This window comes from Manis pentadactyla, chromosome 4 (genome assembly GCF_030020395.1).
Source record: "Manis pentadactyla isolate mManPen7 chromosome 4, mManPen7.hap1, whole genome shotgun sequence".
In the NCBI taxonomy this organism is placed as follows: domain Eukaryota; kingdom Metazoa; phylum Chordata; class Mammalia; order Pholidota; family Manidae; genus Manis; species Manis pentadactyla.
Window position 1 is genome coordinate 173251217 of NC_080022.1, and position 17064 is coordinate 173268280.

At 46.4% G+C, this 17064-nt stretch overlaps 1 protein-coding gene and 1 long non-coding RNA gene across 2 annotated transcripts; both read right to left on the reverse strand.

Moving 5' to 3' along the window:
• Positions 1–1590: 1590 nt before the first annotated feature.
• Positions 1591–3550, reverse strand: ARL4D (ADP ribosylation factor like GTPase 4D). Its single transcript, XM_036883232.2, has 2 exons — positions 3415–3550; positions 1591–2847 (listed from the first exon to the last, which is right to left on the reverse strand). Exon 2 carries the CDS (start codon positions 2758–2760, stop codon positions 2155–2157), a length of 606 nt encoding a protein of 201 aa, XP_036739127.2. The 5' UTR covers positions 2761–2847; positions 3415–3550; the 3' UTR covers positions 1591–2154.
• A 1191-nt stretch (positions 3551–4741) lies between these two features.
• Positions 4742–7051, reverse strand: LOC118911311 (uncharacterized). Its single transcript, XR_005024401.2, has 3 exons — positions 6887–7051; positions 6048–6205; positions 4742–4967 (listed from the first exon to the last, which is right to left on the reverse strand). It is a non-coding gene; the product is annotated as an uncharacterized LOC118911311 (long non-coding RNA).
• Between the last annotated feature and the right edge of the window lie 10013 nt (positions 7052–17064).

Here is a 17064-nt window from a genome sequence, read left to right on the forward strand (position 1 = left end):
AACCAGATAAGGAGGGCAGGTGGTTGGCAGAGCCAGAACCAGGTGCTGGCACCATGGAGGTCCCTCTGTTAGAGACGGGGTGGGGGCACTGCCTCTGTATAAGTCCTTCCAAATCCAGAGACCTCAGTCTCCCAGGTGACCAGAAATAGAAAAAATATACCCTTGGAGATTTTGAGACAAAAGAGCAGAACTGGGGTGGAGTGGGGAGGGAAGAACTCCCAGCAGGACAGGGGGTCGTTACAGCCAGGTCTTCCTCAGCCTACTCCTGGGCTGCAGAGGACTCTTCCCTGAGGACTGGAAGAGATGAGTCACAGGTGTGTGTAGAAGGGGCAAGGTAGCACGTGTCCCCAGCAGAACCAGCCCAGCAGCTCTGTCAAGCAGGCCCCAACACTGACGCACACTTGGGCACCCTTCCGGATCAATGCACCCTCCCTACATCCCCTCCCCGTCCTTCCAGCCGCAGTTGGGGGGCAGTGTGTGTGTGTGTGCAAATCTGAATTGGCTCAGACTCAGCAAGACTCAGCTTCTGGCAGCCCCGGCTGGGAAGAAGCATGTTCCTTAGGAAGGCTCCCCCAGGATAGCGTTGCCAGCACCTTCTCCCCATTGCAGATCCTTTCGTCTGTTATACTGGAGCAGAGACTCTGGACTGCTCTGCTGAGGATCCCGTATTTGCACAAGGGGTGGGGATGGGACTATGGGGCTGGAGGCTGGAAAGACTTGTGCTTGGTTTTTACTCACTACTCCCAGCCAGATTAGGAGGATCTGATTGTTCTTTATCTCAGACATAGATGGCCCTGGTGTTGGTGAAGAGAGGGCAGCCCTGAAAACCCAGACAGGGGAAGGCAGGCCCTCGCATTTCCATTTTACTCTTTTCAGTACTAACATGGGTGGCTACACCTTCCCTCTCTCTCTCACACAGCGTCGGGGTGGGTGCCCACACTCCCACCAGGCACAGCTACTGCTAACTGCTCCGCAGAGGGCTACTCAGGGCTTAGTCGCCAAGGCCAGGCTGGCTCAGTCCAGCCCAGGCTTCCCCGGCGCCTGCAGCTGCTGCTTCCAGTGAGGTGCAGTCAGCAGGCTGGAGCGGGGAGGTGGCTTAAGGACAGGAAGAAATTACTTTCCATTCTCACGGGATCTCCCCAGGTGGAAAAGAAATCAGATCAACCTGAGTGCTGGGGAGAAGGGGAGGATGGGGACTGAATGGCTCTTTGAGGACTTACCTATATAGACCTAGGAGGTTTCCTCAAGGGCAAGGACCCAAGACCAGCTCAGACCGGCAAATCCGAAGCTAAGTCTGAAAGGACCAGTGATAACAGGCACAGGTAAGTGCCACTGTGTGAGGGGAGGAAAGGAGAAAGCCCCCCACCCCCAAAATAAACCTGCAGAGATCAGGAAAAACAGCTTGGGGGTGGGTTTCAACTCCCTCTACAATTTCCACCAGCCATTCTGTGAACACATTACCTGATTTTTAGAAGTGTCCTTGCTTTGTAAATTCAGCCTCAAGATAAGTCCCCCCTCCCACCTGCCCATATACAAATCTTGGACATCACTGGAGCTAGGTAAGGAGAGAGAAAAACGCCAGACCAAGGCTAGAGCTACAGTATCGCCAGTCTTTAATAACTTATAGGCAAATGCTAAAAAATATTTAACAATAGAGGACAAACATGGCTTATAAAAACAATCGTAGATCAACAAATGTGAGGGAGGCTCTTGGCACTTTCAGACAGACACAAATAAAGGCAATTGTGACTGGCATCCCTAGAGAAGCAGTCCAGGGAGGCTCCCCAGGTCGGGGCTGGGGGCAGATAGTTCTTGTTCATCCCACATGCATTCTCCAAGCAACTTTCCTTTGCCCCAAAACACACCTAATTAAAAAGCCAAAGAAAAACAAAAAGCAGGGTCGAGGTAGTCACAGTTTACATTTAAGCCTTCAACAGTCCTGCAGTCCCCACCACTTCTCCAGAAGTGAGGACGAGGGAAAGGTGTGAGAAGACATCCCATCTCCCAACCCCTTCTCCAACACTGCACCAAAACAGGACCCTCCATCCTCCTTTGAGGTGGACAGGTCCTGCACCCGGAGCTGAGTGGGCAGCCAGCTCTGCCTGGCTGTCCAAGTGCGCAGACCCCTACAGGGGAGGAGGGGGTGACTGTGGGTCACCGTCTCTTCTTGCCTGCCCGGGCCATCTTCTTCCTCTTGAGGATCATCTCATATAGGCGCTCAAGACCTGGCTGCAGGCCCAGCCCGTCCACAGCACTGCAGCCCTGCACGTGGGTGAGAGTGGCAGCTGCCAGCTCTCGGACTGCCAGCCTCTTCTCCACCTCAGCAGCGCTCAGGGCCCCAGGCTGATCCTGCTTGTTGGCCAGCACCAGCACAGGCACACCCTGGTTGTCCGAGGCACGGCTGATTCGGTGTAGCTCCACCTTGGCCTCCTCCAGGCGCTCAGTCTCAGCAGCATCCACCACAAACACCAACCCATCTGTCCGGCGTGTGTAGGAGCGCCATAGCGGTCTCAGCTTCTCCTGCCCCCCAACATCCCACGCTTGGAAGGTGATACCACGGGACCCTCCGAGGGGCACCCGGATCTTCTCTGTGTTGAAGCCTTTGGTGGGGACACTCTGGACAAACTCCTTGAACTTGAGGCGGTAGAGGAGGGAGGTCTTTCCAGCTGAGTCCAGCCCAATGACCACGATATGCAGAGCCTGGAAGTGGGGCAAGAAGGAGGGGGCTGTGGGGGCCATCTCTGTCAAGTGGTTCCCCATGGTGAGCTCTGGCAGGTCTTAGGGCTCACGGCAGAGGCAGGAAGAAGGCCTTGTAACTGCAGGCTCTGGGGACAACAGCTGAGTTACCTGAAAAGGGAAAGGTCACGGGAGAGAAAAAAAGAGATGTTTAATACTAAAAATGAAATGTGCAACTTTCCTGATACTTTCTTAAATCAGACACTTTCTTTCCTTCTTTTTAAAAATTCATTTTATTTTAAGCAGATACAAGTGTAACAGAGGCTTCTCCGCACTCTCTGGGGGCCCTTACAGGGGCGATGAAGCCTAGAGAACACCCCCAGGTCCTGCGACACTCAGTGAGGCGTGAGACCTCAATCCGGATCCGGCGGACAGTCGCTCCCAACTCCCAGCTTGTGGAGCTACGGTAGCCGACTCAGCTCGGCCCAGGCGAGAATCCTCGCAGGAGGGGCAGGTCTGCAGCGCCCCCCGAGTTAGGAGTTGGGCGCGGGCGCGGAGAACGTAGAGGGAGGCCCGCTCCACTCGCCCTCACCTCCCCACACGGTTGACATTCCCCTCCTAACACCGCGACCCTCTCCGCCCGCTGGCACCTCCCCCGCCGCCTTCCTCTGACAGCCAACTCCGGCTGCTCAAGCCCCGCGCCTGGGCTGTCTCAGCACGCACGAACTGCCCGTTTACCTCCCGTCAGCAGCGTTCCCCCCTCGCGCCTCCGGCCAGCCAAACAAGCCGCCACACAGGTCTCCTCACGTCCCTCCACTGAGCCGCCACCGCTGCCACTGCAAAGCGGCTCTGGAGATCGGCCTTAAAAGCCCTGCGTGACGTCACTCTGCGTGGACCAATCAGCAGCCCCGTGGTAGCGGAGAGGGCGGGGCAGGGCGTGGAGTGCGCGTCAACCCAGGCCGTGCTGTGATGAACGTGGGCCCAATCTGCGACCGTCTCATTTGATCTTTTCTGCCATATTTTAATATTTGGAATTAAACTTGGGGTTAATCAGGATGAAAGGCCCGGAGAGGTAAAAATAACACTAATGGCAACGTTTGACTAAGATGGAGAGCTGAAGAGGTTAATATTCTCATTTACCACTGCATCCCTCTCCCCGAGACAGAGATATCCACCCCAACTGCACCAGAGTCTACTTGAGAGATGCTGACAAGTCATACTTTAACTTCCCTAATTCAGTGTTCAAGACTGTGTGAACCTGGAACCCATAAAATAGCCTGAGCCCACTTACCCATAGCGATCCTCACAACAACCCATGAGGTATGGTCTGCATTTTATAGGTGTAGAAGGTTCTGAAGGGTTCAGTGACTTGTCTAAGGTCACATAGCTAGAAGTGGCTGAGCCAGGATCTGTCTGAGTCCAGTGTCTGGCCCCTGGCTGCTTAGCTAACCATCCTCTCTCACCTAGGCATCCCTAGCAGAAATCCCTCAAATGCTGGTCCGAGTGCTGACCAGCAGCAGACACACCAAGGGCTTCCCGTGTCCAAACAAAGGCCAAATCCTTCACTCCACAGGGCATTCATACGGTGTGCTCTGCATGAGCTAAAGAAACTATGGAGCTCTAGAGGAGGTCCTAGCCTCAGAGGGCTTATATACTACAGTGAGAGAGAAGCAAGACTGGTCATTGACAGGGAACACTGGGTCTTTGTACTTAGTGAGATAAGCACTTGGACTTCAAGGGAGGGAAAGTGTGAGCTGGAAGCTGCTGGAAAGGTTTCTAGAAGTTAAGTAGTCCTGTGTAGGACTGGTTAGGAGGGGGACAGGACTGGGTGTTATCTTCCCAGCCATTGCAGCCTGATGCAGTCTGAGCAGCCCTAAAGAGGAGGAGATGCAGTGATTACCTGCAAGGAGGTAGGTAAACTTGAAGAAGAGGGGATTAAAGGAGAATGAAATGTACTTTCAAAAATTCCATTTTTATGAGGAGGCTGGATTCTGGGATTTATTATGTAATTCAATATTAACCTTTTTAAAAGTTACATTTTAAGAGGACTGGAAAACGGGGAGGGGAGACATCGGCAGGCAGGAGGGTCTAGCCCTTTCTTGCTCACTGTTTCCCATCTGTTTGGCACTAGCCTGCCTTGCCACCGCCTTCTTCCCCTCCCTGCTACAAAACCAGCCAGTTGGTTTCCTCAGTGATGCAGGGAGTCTCTTCTGAATTCCTGAAGACATCAAGGCCTCAGGAAATTAGTTTATTACACCCCCATGTTGGGAGGTGGCAGATTACAGCAAGAGCTAAAACAAAGCACAAAGGTAGAGCTGCACATGGTGAGTTAGGAGGGAGAGGGGAAGACAGAGCAGGCCGAGAGGCTGGGAACCACTACCTTATTGAGTAGGCTTTGGTCTAGGAACTTTGCATGTGTTTTCTTTTTATTATGTAAAACTCAACCCAAGAAGTATGGTTATCCTCAAAAGACAAAAACAGTAGCATTGAAAGTTTCCATAATTTGTCCAAGGTCATCCAGCTATCAACGGACCAAATTTGGCTTTGAACAAATGTTACAATGGCTGTGAAACCAAAACAGAAACAGAGAACGCACAGAAACCGAAAACACATAGATTGCCTTGTGTTTCTTCCATAATCTTTGAAACTTCTTTAACATTTCTCATATATCTCCTGGGCCTCACACCCAAGACAGAAAATTGTCACTTGATTATGTGATAAAGGAGATGAAACTCCCAATCCCACCCCACCCTTCGGTCTTTGTATTTGCCAGGGAAGGTGTTGATGAACAAATGGAAAGGAGGTGGGGCAGGGAGGGGTCAAGGAGGGGGCCCAGTTTATCAGGGCAGCACCTGGCCATGGGCCTACCCCAATTTGTCTCCCTTAAGTGAGGACTCCAGTTCCTGCCCCCACCCTTCACCCTAGCCACAGGGAGCCTTTATCCGTTAATGACCTTTATCTTTCCTGGCAGCCTCACCTCTGAAGCTCTTTTTCTCCACAAGATCACAGCTTGGGGTCTAGCGCATTGGGGGATGACTTCACGACAGAGAGCTTTCCAACATTCATACAAATAGGGAATGCTTGCTAGGTGCTGAGCATACAGCCCTGAGTGAGATGGATAAGCACCTACCCTTGTGGAGTGTACTTTAGAGAAGGGAGTGGGGAGAGACAGGGAATGAATAGAGAAGCTAACTTCAGATACATGCCATTGAGGAAAACAAAACAGACGTGCTGTGGAGGAACTGAGGACAGGGACTTACTTTAGATTGGAAAGGCGTTGCTCAGGAAGGCTGCTCCAGTTGGTGACAAGGGTTAAGTGATAAGGAGTCACATAAGCATTCCAGAGGGAAGGCCATACTAGTGTAACCTACTGGCTTCCTCCTACTGGCTCCCCGACCTGGATCAGATTCCAGCTGCTGTATCACCATTCTTCCTCAGAGCTGTCCCCTGCCAGACTAAGCCCTGAGCCCAGGAGCTGGTTCTTCTCACCTGTAGCTCTGCATTGCTCAGCACCATGCCTGTCACATCCCTAGTCAGGCAGGAAATTGTGCGTTAATTCATGAATGCATGATGGAAGGATTAAATATTCAAGAGGGTTCTCTGACTGTGGAACCAAACATCCACCCTTAGCCTGGGAGTGTCCTAGTTTGGAGTCCTTGAACCTTTGTGGATTCTACTGATACTGGGTTAGCCAGGAATGCCTTTACAACCCTGCATTTCTAGGCAAGATCTGAGTAGTACTGAACTCTCAGGACTTGGGAGGAGGGAATTCTTGAACGAAAAAAACGGAGGCCGGGGTGGGGATGACTGGAGAGAGGGGGCTCCCCTCAATTCCTGGGCTGAAACCTGTGCTGAGAATCCTGATGAGACCCCTCCCTCACCAACAGACTGGCTTGGAAAAAGTAACTTCACCCTGGGAGCCTCAGTTTCCTCAGCATGTAACAGGGGGCTTAGATGATTCCTTCCCCAGTGACAGTCCACACTCTGGAACAGCAGAGGGTAGGGAGCAGAGGTTACTTAGGAAGTGGCTGAGGACATGCATCCTAGCCCAGTACCTGTCTGAGCGCACAAACTTAGGGAGGAGCCTGCAGTAGCAGAGACCGGATGGAAGAGTGGATGCCGAGAGAAGCTGTCAGCTTCGGAATCGCAGACTCATTTTTCAATCCCAGCTTTGTATCTTCAAGAACAAAATGGAGAAAACACAACCTACCTTTTCAAATGACTGTGGGGGCAACAAATGTATGTAAAGGTCCCGTAGGTGCACTTTTACCCTACCAGAGGCCCTTTACAGGCAACTCTCCCAAAAGGAATTCCCAGACCGCAGCCGAGGTTCTGGAAAAGAGCAGATGCGGCCCCCTGGTGGATATGTTTGTCACTGCCTGGCTCTTGCAGAAAAATGGATAGGGGCTTGTTATACAGGTTCCTTTGCTCCTTCTGGAGTCTTCCTTTCAGACGGGGCTTTTCCTATGGTTTGGGATTGCGAATGAAAACTCCACCCTTTCAAGGTTTTTTTTTTGTGGAAGTTAGACCAGATTTCAATGAACATTATTTGAGCCGAAAATCTAATTTCAGTTACACTTCCCGTACTTTTACCGAGGGCCTTAATAGACAGGGAAGGCTGAGGCAGAAGGAGGCTGGTTCTGCAGAATCTGCATTTATTATGTAATTTAATATTAACCTTTTTAAAAGTTACATTTCAAGAGGATTGGAAAAAGGGGAGGAGAGGCACCGCCAGGCAGGAGGGTCTAGCCCTTTCTGGCCCACTAGTTTCCCATCTGTTTGGCACCAGCCTGCCTTGCGACCTTCTTCCTGGAGGTCTTCGGTGTCAAGTTCTCAAGAGGGTCTACTGTTCGGACTCGAGAGTAATTGAGAGATAGAATGAGTTTTATTCTGTTTAAAAAGTCAAACAAAGTCCTCTCTTTTTTCGTTGGAAGACCTGTAAAAGAGAATTTAAGTCATGAAATGCCAGTATTTACAGATAGAACCGCTCAAAAAAAGGAAGAAAAAAAAACCTAGGGAGAAGAAAGGAAAAGGTTGCTGAAATCATCTCTTTAAAAACACTTCCAGGGCAAGGCAGGTTGGTAAAAGCATAGAGGGACGGACGTACTTGTATCTGCGCCTGTGTATGTGTACATATATACAATACACGGCGGTAAAATGATGTTAGGTGGTGAGCGTTCACCGTAAAACTGTTTCAACGTAGCTGTACATTTGAAAGAAAAAATCCCATAAAGCTGTTCGTGTCTATTCCCGCTCCAGAACTTCTCCAGGGAAACGAGGCTGAAGGAGCTTTGTGGGTACGCGCGTTTCTGTTTCCAGGCGAGTGGGCGGGCACCGAAGGCGGGAAGGGTGGGGTATGTAAATTTAAAATGGCTAGTTCGTCTGGGAGCTATGGGAGCAAAAAAAAACCCAAAAGCGTAAGCCCCAAATAAGTGAAACAGTCCTACAGGTTGTGGGGCTGTAATAGGCTGTCAAGTCTAGGGAAGAGGGTAGGCCTTTGGCTGATGACGAGGTTTCTCACCATGAGCTGAAAGAAGTGTAAGAGGCAGGGTGCCGAGGGGAAGGGAAGAAGACTTTTCATCTAGTTCTCGGATAAAATCAAGTATAACATTTCATCAGTTTGATGTATGGTACGTGTTTTAGCTGAAAGCAGTACGTTAAACGGCCTTTTAAAGCCGGCAGGTCGGAGGATGGTCTATGCTCTTTGCTCTACATATTGCTTCTTTTTGCAGCAGTTCTAGGACCGATGCTTCTTCTCGGACAAATAAGCAGTTGTTAAAGATCCGTTTGAAGTGCTCGTGGATGAAGAGAGTGGTGTTTTAATCTTTTTCCTGTCAGGTCTTGAGCGCGAGCTCTCCGTAGTTGAATCGCCAGGTCCTGGGCGCGAGTTCTCAGTCGTTAAATCGCCAGGTCCTCTTCATGACGGGGATCCAACCACCCGGCCTTTCACGTGTTCGTATAAATGTAAATCTTCACTGTCTGAACGAGTAGAGTTGCGAACGCCCTGGATTCCGTCAGTGCAGCATTATGCATATATACTCCTAGGGAAGTATAAAAGCAGACCTATCTATGCACAGGGGTTGGTGCTCGGGCTCGGGCTCGGGCTCGGGCTCGGGCTCGGGCTCGGGCTCGGGCTCGGGCTCGGGCTCGGGCTCGGGCTCGGGGACACTTTGTAAACAAGCAGGGGCTTGGGGGGCAGCAGGCTTTGTTGCCTTTGTTACTAACAGGGTGGGGCGGGTTCCTGTGGGATATGTGATTGTCTTGTCTGAATCGTTATTTTTTTGCTGCTTTGAAATAGTAAATAGTCTTTGGTGCCTGTGAAACGGAGGGTGTTTTTTTGTTTTTTTTTTTTTTGGCCAGGGAGCCTCATCCGTGAAGTAGTGTGTTGAGGAGCTTGCGTTGGGCTGTTTGAGGGCTTGGTGGCAGATGGCAAGGAAGCACTTTGTACTGCTGTGAAGCTGTATAGTTTTAAAACACTGGGTCCGTTTTCGGTTGCAAGCACCATGGCAACCACTAAAAAGTTCAGTTCGTTCATTTTTAAATGAGAAAATATGAAATGCAATTGCTCGTTCAAAACTACAGGAGGCAGGAAAATGTAGATGTATTGAGCAAGGATGGTGAGTAGAAAACTAAGAAATATGGTAGGTATCAGTCCAACTATATCAATATCAAGCACTTGAAACATAAATGGCCTGGCCTAAATGTATCAAAATAGAGATTGTCATAGTATCTGGTGTGTTCTCCAACACCACCGAGCGATTCTCCAGTTCTCCGTGGACACTGGGTGTCTTACAAATTGAACTCGATTCTGACACTATCTCCTACAAGACTGCCACTTTGACAACAATTACAAGTCCAGTTTACCTGTGCTCCTGACTGCCTGGAAACCAGGTTCCTATGGACTCTCAGATTACTTTTGCTAGAGTAGTAGTTCACAGAACCCGAGAAACATTTACTTACATTTACCAGTTTATTATAAGGGACACAGATGGGAATCAGATAAAGGGGGTACATAGTTTAGGTAGCTAAGGACAAGGTGAAAGTTTGTCTTGAGTGTGCTGTGTCTTGGTTGCCTTCAAGCTCAAAGTAATTCACATGCCAAAGTGACATATTTGTGTGTCGTGTAATCGGCTTCCCTTCAGGACAAATCCAACAGGTAGAAAATCAGTTAAGAACATAGCAAAACTCAACCGCATCATCAATCCACTGGATTTAATTAACATGTGAAGAACAATTCATCTGACAATAGAATACACATCCTTCTGAAGCAAGCTCACACGGAACATTCACCAAAACAGACTACATTATGGGCCATGAAACACATTAACAAAGTTAAAGCCCTAAAAGTCATGTAATATATACTCTCAGATCACAGTGGAATTAAGCTAGAAGTCAGTAACAGAAAGATAGCTGGAAAATCCCAAAACACTTGAAGATTAAATACAACTTCTAAATAACACATGGCCCAAAGACGATCTGAAGAGAAACTTTAAAATATTTCAAATTAACTGAGAATGAAAAGGCAGTTATTAACATGTGGGATGCAATGAGAGCAGTGAGTAGAGAGAAACCGATAGATTTGAATTGTGTATTTATTAGAGAAGAAAGATTTAAAGTCAATAATCTAAGATTCCATTTTAGGAAGCTATTACAAGAAAAGTCCAAAGTAAGCAGGAAAAAAATAACAATAAATATTAGAGCAGTAATCTATGAAATTAAACACAAGAAAACAATAGGGGGGAAAAATAAAACCAAAAGTTGGTTCTTTGAAAAGATCAATAAAATTGATAAATCTCTAGGCAGGCTGAGGAAAAAAAGAAGATAAAATAATGTAAGAAATGAAAGGGAGGCCATCGCTACTGATCCCATGGATATTAAAAGTATAATAAAGCAATATAATGAATAATTCTCACAAATTTAATAACCTGACTTAGATAAAACTTATGAGGCTCAGAACATGCTATCTCAGAAGAGAGCACCCGGACACACTGACTATTTCAAGCTGAAGGGGTTTGAGAAAACAGCAAGGAAGGTCCATCTAACCTTCCTCTCCCGAAACCAGTCATAAAACCCTCATGACAGACGCCCTCCCTCCACCTTGAGGAAAAGAACGCTGAGAAGCACCCTAACAGGCAGGCCTTGCTCTGTCCTCCAATTTACTGCCCTTACCTCACACTCTATGACCTATCTTTGCTATATCCATGGTCATCACACTTAGTATAAAATACTCAGGTTTCACTTTTTCTCAAGTTTTCATTTCCTGATAAAGCCTCCTGTACTGTGAAATTTTCTATTAAATTTGTGTGCCTTTCCTTTGTTACTCTTCCCTAGTCTAACTACAGGCCCAGCCTGGGACCCTAAGAAGGTGGAGGAAAACTTTCCTCCCTTACAAAAGAGAGTCTTCGAAAGACACAATCTTCCAAAACTCACACAAGAATACATTATCTAATTATGCCTATATCTATTAAAGATATCGAATCATTTATGTAATCATATTCAATCATAATATAAATTAGTCACAGGGATGAAAGTACAGCATAGAGAATACAGTTAATAGCTCTGTAACATCTTTCTATGTTGACAGTAACTACACTGGTTGGGGTGAGATTTAATAAAATAACTGTCAAATCACTATGTTGTGTACTTGAAACCAATGTGGATTCTAATTTGAGTGATGCTGGCCTCATAAAGTGAGTTTGGAAGTGTTCCCTCCTCTACTTTTTGGAATACTTTAAGAAGGATCGTATTAGCTCTTCTTCAAGTTTGGTTGAATTCAGGTGGGAAGCCATATGAACTTGGAGTTTTGTTTTGGGGGAAAGATTTTTGATTACCAATTCGATTTCATTGCTGGTAATGAGTCTGTTCAGATTTTCTGTTTCTTCCTGGATCAGTCTTCGAAGGTTGCATTTTTCTAGGAAGCTATCCATTTCTTCTAAGTTGTCCAATTTATTACCAGCAAAACCAGCCCTCCCCTTCACCTCTCAGGTTCAGATAAGCCCTCTAGTTGCCCAGGTAATTACCCATGGATATGGAGATGAACCACTCTCCTCCCCTGAGGAATGCCTATTGATATGCAGATGCACTAAAGCCAGGTCACATCTTCTGGAAATATTACAATTTTACTTACACAGTGAATATTGCATAGTTAAATAAACTCCTAGGATAAAAGATCTAGTATGCTTTGGGGACATATTCAATCGTGCAGCTTGGAAAATTTACCACATACTATTATTTTTCCTTTTATTTCCTTGTCTCCTTTGTTCTTTCACTCACTTATTCAAAAACATTTAGTGTCACCTGCTGTTGACTTCCTGAACAGGTCAATCTGAACAGGAGTTTGGATGGTGTGGGTAAAATTGCAATATTTCCAGAATCTCTTGCCTGGCCTTAGTGCATCTCCATATCAATAGCGTTTCCAAGGGGTGGAGAGAAGTAGCCATCTTCATATCAATGGTAACTACAAGGGTCAGCAGAGAGCGTCTCAGGACCAGAGAGATTGGGTGGGCCCCCAGGCCCCCTCTCTGGCAGCCAGGCAGCCAGTCGGGAGAGACACAGGAAAGCAGAAGTGGACGACTGCTTGTAAGCAATAAATGTGTTTCTCCCACTTTATTTCTCCTTTTGACTGATTTTGGTTTCAAGGGTATGTTGCCCTGGAATTTTCCCCCTGAGTTACAGATAGATCAGCCTGGCCCCTGGCTAGCTGATACAGGGTACTGGTAGACTGGGCTTCTGCCTTTCTCCAGCCATGACTGCTTCCAGACATCAGTGTCAATGAGAATAACAGCAGAAACTGTCTGCATGTGGGATCCTCCGCGAGTGTTTTTAGCTTCACATTACAGAAGACCTGACATACATGCTTTAAACCATAAGGACTTACTATTGACTTAAGAAATGTCTAAGGCAAGCAATCCTGGGACGGTGGACTGAGCAGCCCAGGAATTCTGGGTCTCAGAGATAGTGGGTCTCTGAACCGACCTACCCCAACAATAGTACTTGCTATGGACTGAATTGTGTGCACCCCTGCTCCCCCCTACTCCCCTTCCTGTTCATATGTTAAAGCCCTATCTCCAATGTGGTGGAATTTGGAGGTGAGGCCCTTGGAAAATAATGAGGTTTAGAGGAAGTCATGAAGGTGTGGCTCCATGATGGGATTAGTGCCCTTAATAGGAAGAGCCACAGAGGACTTTGCTCGCTTGCTCACTCCCTCTCTTTCTCTCCCATGTGGTGACTCAAGTCAGAAGGCAGCTGTCTGCAAGCCAGGAAGAGAGCTTCTCACCAGAAGCCAGCAGTGCTGTCACCCTCATTTCAGACATGCAGACTCCAGAACTGTGAAAAAATTAATTTCTGTTGTTTAAGCCACCCACAAGTCCATAGTATTTTGATATGGTATTTTGCTACTCAAGTTTACTAATAGAGTTCTGGTCTGATGACATGATCAGAACACCTTGCACTTGGTTGTCAGTTGTCAGGTTTTATCCTTTGCAGGGATGCTTGCTTTTTGAAACAAAAGTGATTAAAGTGGCAGGAATTCCTCCAAGCCTCAGGAATGTGGGCACAGTGATGCCCATCTCCCAGAACTCTGAGGATTATTTTGATCACTTTGAGTGGTGGGCTTTCTGGTGCTTTCAGCAGATCTCTGGTTCTTTTTCTTCATCATCCCCCTGCCAATTCTCCCTGCGTTATTTGGCCTGGGACTACACACAAACAATTGTTACTAAAACAATCGCTGCTCCAAATTCCTGTTTGACTGACTCGGCACCTCCAGGGTGGAGTCAGAGTAGAGACTTGGCTTAGGGAGGGCATATAGGCTGGCTCAGGGCAGCAAAGATATCAGAAACCCAAGAACCATAGATGCCCCAGTGCAAAGGATCACCTGTATCAAAATTGATACCAAGGAGATTGCACCATCTTTTTTGAAGGTGGCCAGGGGAAGCAGGTGTAGAGGTTGGGAGGGGGAATAAATGTCCAGGATCATTTGATTCTGGGACTACAGCAAGTCAAAGAGATCAGCAAAGCAGAATCTAGATTGTGCCCATCTCATACCAGCTTGGATGGCTCTTTTTTTGTCATATTAGATGCTCAAGATTCTAAACTGTGTCACAGGTGGCTCCAGAGACAGCCGTTTGGTGAGACTGCCGCAAAAGGTAAATTATGCTTCTCAGCAACCCAACCTTCTATAAACTCAAACACTCTTTAGGCAAACATAAAGTGATATTTGTACCAATTAGACTGAACAAGTATGAACCTGGATGTAATGGGATTATGAGCACTGATACTCTCAATGTGAACCATTTGGAATTAACTATCGGAGGAGGGAAATAGACAGTATTGTCCTGGGTGCCAGTTACCACTCTCCAGAATCTTAAGGGTCATGCCTCCTCCTTGGCCACATATTTTCTTTAAGATTAGTTGTCTTCATATCTGCTCATCTTGGCACCCACCCTAGTAAATCAATCTTCCTCCATAAGACTAAAGATCAAGATTAGGCAGGCCTCACTCCTGACTATGGAGAAGTCCAGTTCTCAGGGCCAGTTCTAGCTCTTGCAGCCACAGAGCTGTAGAAACCTACCAAACTGGACTCAAATTATGCAGGAACCTGTAAGACAAGACACCATTTGGAAATTTGAGTCCATGTTACAAAGCATGGCCCAAGGGCTCGATTCCTTTCTAAATACACCAAATGCTGGGAAGCAGAGTAGTTACCGGTCAAAACTGTGAAAACAGCAAAATTTCTCCAAGACAATTTCACCTGCTTTCTCTTACCAACCTCCTACCTCCAACTCTGCCCCTGCCCTCTAGTTTCAAATTGATCTACCATTAGTGGGCACCTACCAAGTGTTCCCTCATTCAGCGCCTGCATTTTATCCTTTGTCTCTTAACCCGTCCCTGTAGATATTGGTATTCTCAAGGGCCAGGTTGAACTGCATCTGTGGAATCATAGGCCCGGAGTTGGAAGCAGGGAAGTAGGTGAAGAAGAAGAGTATCTGGGGAGTGCCTTCCTGGGCCCAGACACTGTCAAATATATTCACCTCATCCCCACAAACCCCTGTATGATCTAGGGCTTAGTATTCTAATCTCACATTTTGAGGACACAAAGAATTTGAGGATAATTACAAAGCCTCTAGGAGGTAGAGGGATTGAAGGCCCTCAATGAGATCTTGTCATGCCCTGTAGCTCTCTTTTGAATTCATGAACCCATTCCTTCTCCTGTATTTCCTACTGCAGTGGATGCCAGCCCAGGGGACAAGTTACCCAAGTCACACCCTGGACACCATCTTTGACTATTCCCTTACCCCATAACCGACCAGTCACCAAATTTTGACCCACCTCCTAAATAAGTCTCGAATATGTCCATTACGCCTCACTCCCACTGTCACTCTCCTAGGTTAGTCCATGAGCATTTCTCATTTAGGTGGATCTCTGTCTCCAGGTTGGATCAAGAGGTATGTGTCTGCGTGAAGACGAAGAGCTGCAGAAATATACTGATATTTTAATTGCCTTTTAACAATATTCAATTAAATTATAGCATATATGGAATATTCATATGACTGTGCTTGGTATTAATATGGACTAGTATTAATAAGGAAATTACATGCAAAATACTTCCTGGTTAATAACCTGTTCCATATCATAATGGCAGCTTGGCTGCAGAGTCATACTTTACTTCTATCTAGAACACATCTTTAGTTCCCCAAGACTCCTCTTCACTCTAAGTTTCTCATTAAATATTTTTTAGTTTAGATCTCAGCACAAAATGTTATTGATTTTTATGATATTCAGTTGTCAAAAAAGGTATTCAATCTAGGTAGGCAATTGTATAAATAATATTTTTAAGTCTATCAGCCTGAGTTTAACAGTATATTGCTTTCGGGCAAGCAAACTCTGAAAGAGAGATGATATTATCAGGTTTACCTAATGGGACAAGTAATGCATTGGATTTCCACTGAAGTCAGTAAAGGAAGCACTTTTCTCAGAGAACCATCACACCTGTCATCAGAAAATGATGGCCAAAATTGGCAGGCAGGCAGGGATTTGTAACTATTTAAAGTAGATGTGGAAATTAATGAATCTGTAGAACAGCCTTAGCAAATGAACAAAGATATCAAGGAAGAGGAATGCTAAATGCCCTGCAAAATACAGGGCAGCAATTCTGCAGACTAAAAAATTGTCCTGCCCCAAATGCAAACAGCGTTTTCTGGAGAAACACCGATCTGGTCCCAACTCTTCATCTTACAGATGACCCCATTAGATTTGCCTTTCAGGGAAGATGCCATATACTCAACTTTGTTCTGCCAGGAACTATGACAGCGTCTGGCACTCAAAAGAAGCTTAGTAATTGTGAGGTGTGATATCTTTAAAACAATTCATGTGCTTAGGCATTTTACCTTTTGCCTCAGTTCACAAGAGCCAGTCATCTCCTTGGGGGGATATCAAGACTCCTTACTGAAGGACTGCAAAGTGACAGACTAGGGTGGTATTTAGCTTTTGTCATTCAAAAATAAGGTTTTGCTGCAAGACAATACTGACATTCTTCGCCAGGCTCTTGTCCTGAGAAACAATTATTTAAATTTATTTTCTTAGCATATCAATGGCCTAGTTTGGTGTTCAGAGTTCTTGCTAGGGGAGTTCCAGAAAGATGAAGCCCTCTGTCTGAAAGTGAAGAGTTTTAGATTTAAAAAGTGACCCTAGAGGCGGAGGGGAGGTGCTATTACCCCCTCATCCCTTCTCTGGCTACTTAGTCTCATATGATTACCTGACATTCCATTTTATATGTCTTTGTTTCTTTGTTTATTGTTTTCTTCTTTGACCAGATTGTCAACTCCATGAAGTTCTTTATCTATTTAATTACTGCTGTGTTTCAGTCTCTACAACAGTACCCGGCAGTTCAACAAATATGTATTGAATCAATGAATGAGTTTTCTTTTTTCTTCATTCCCTTCCACATCAAAAGAAGGAGAGCAGGAAGTAATTTAATTAGAGAGGCTATCTTTAAAGCTCATTCACTGGATTTTCCCTGCTTTCAGAGAATGTGGCTCCTTAGAATCACATCCTGAAAGGTCTAAGGACAGGCTCATCTCTGACTTATTCCTCATTGTTCTGCACTCCAAGTTTACTTCCTCTGCAAAGTTTGTAGGGTGGCAAATGACATCTCTCATGGCACTGAGCCACTAATTCTTCAGAAAATGCCCAGATAAAATAGAGAGCCAATGCCCTGGGTCCTTGCCTGTTTCTGGCAAGCAAACCTAGGAATTTTTGCCATGGATGCTGACCCCTTCTCAGTAGTGGAACCTAATGGGTACTAGATCTTTGCAGACCTGCCCAGAGAAGCACATCACATCATTACAAGAAGTCAGAACTCCTTTCCTATATGGTGAAAAGGTGAACACA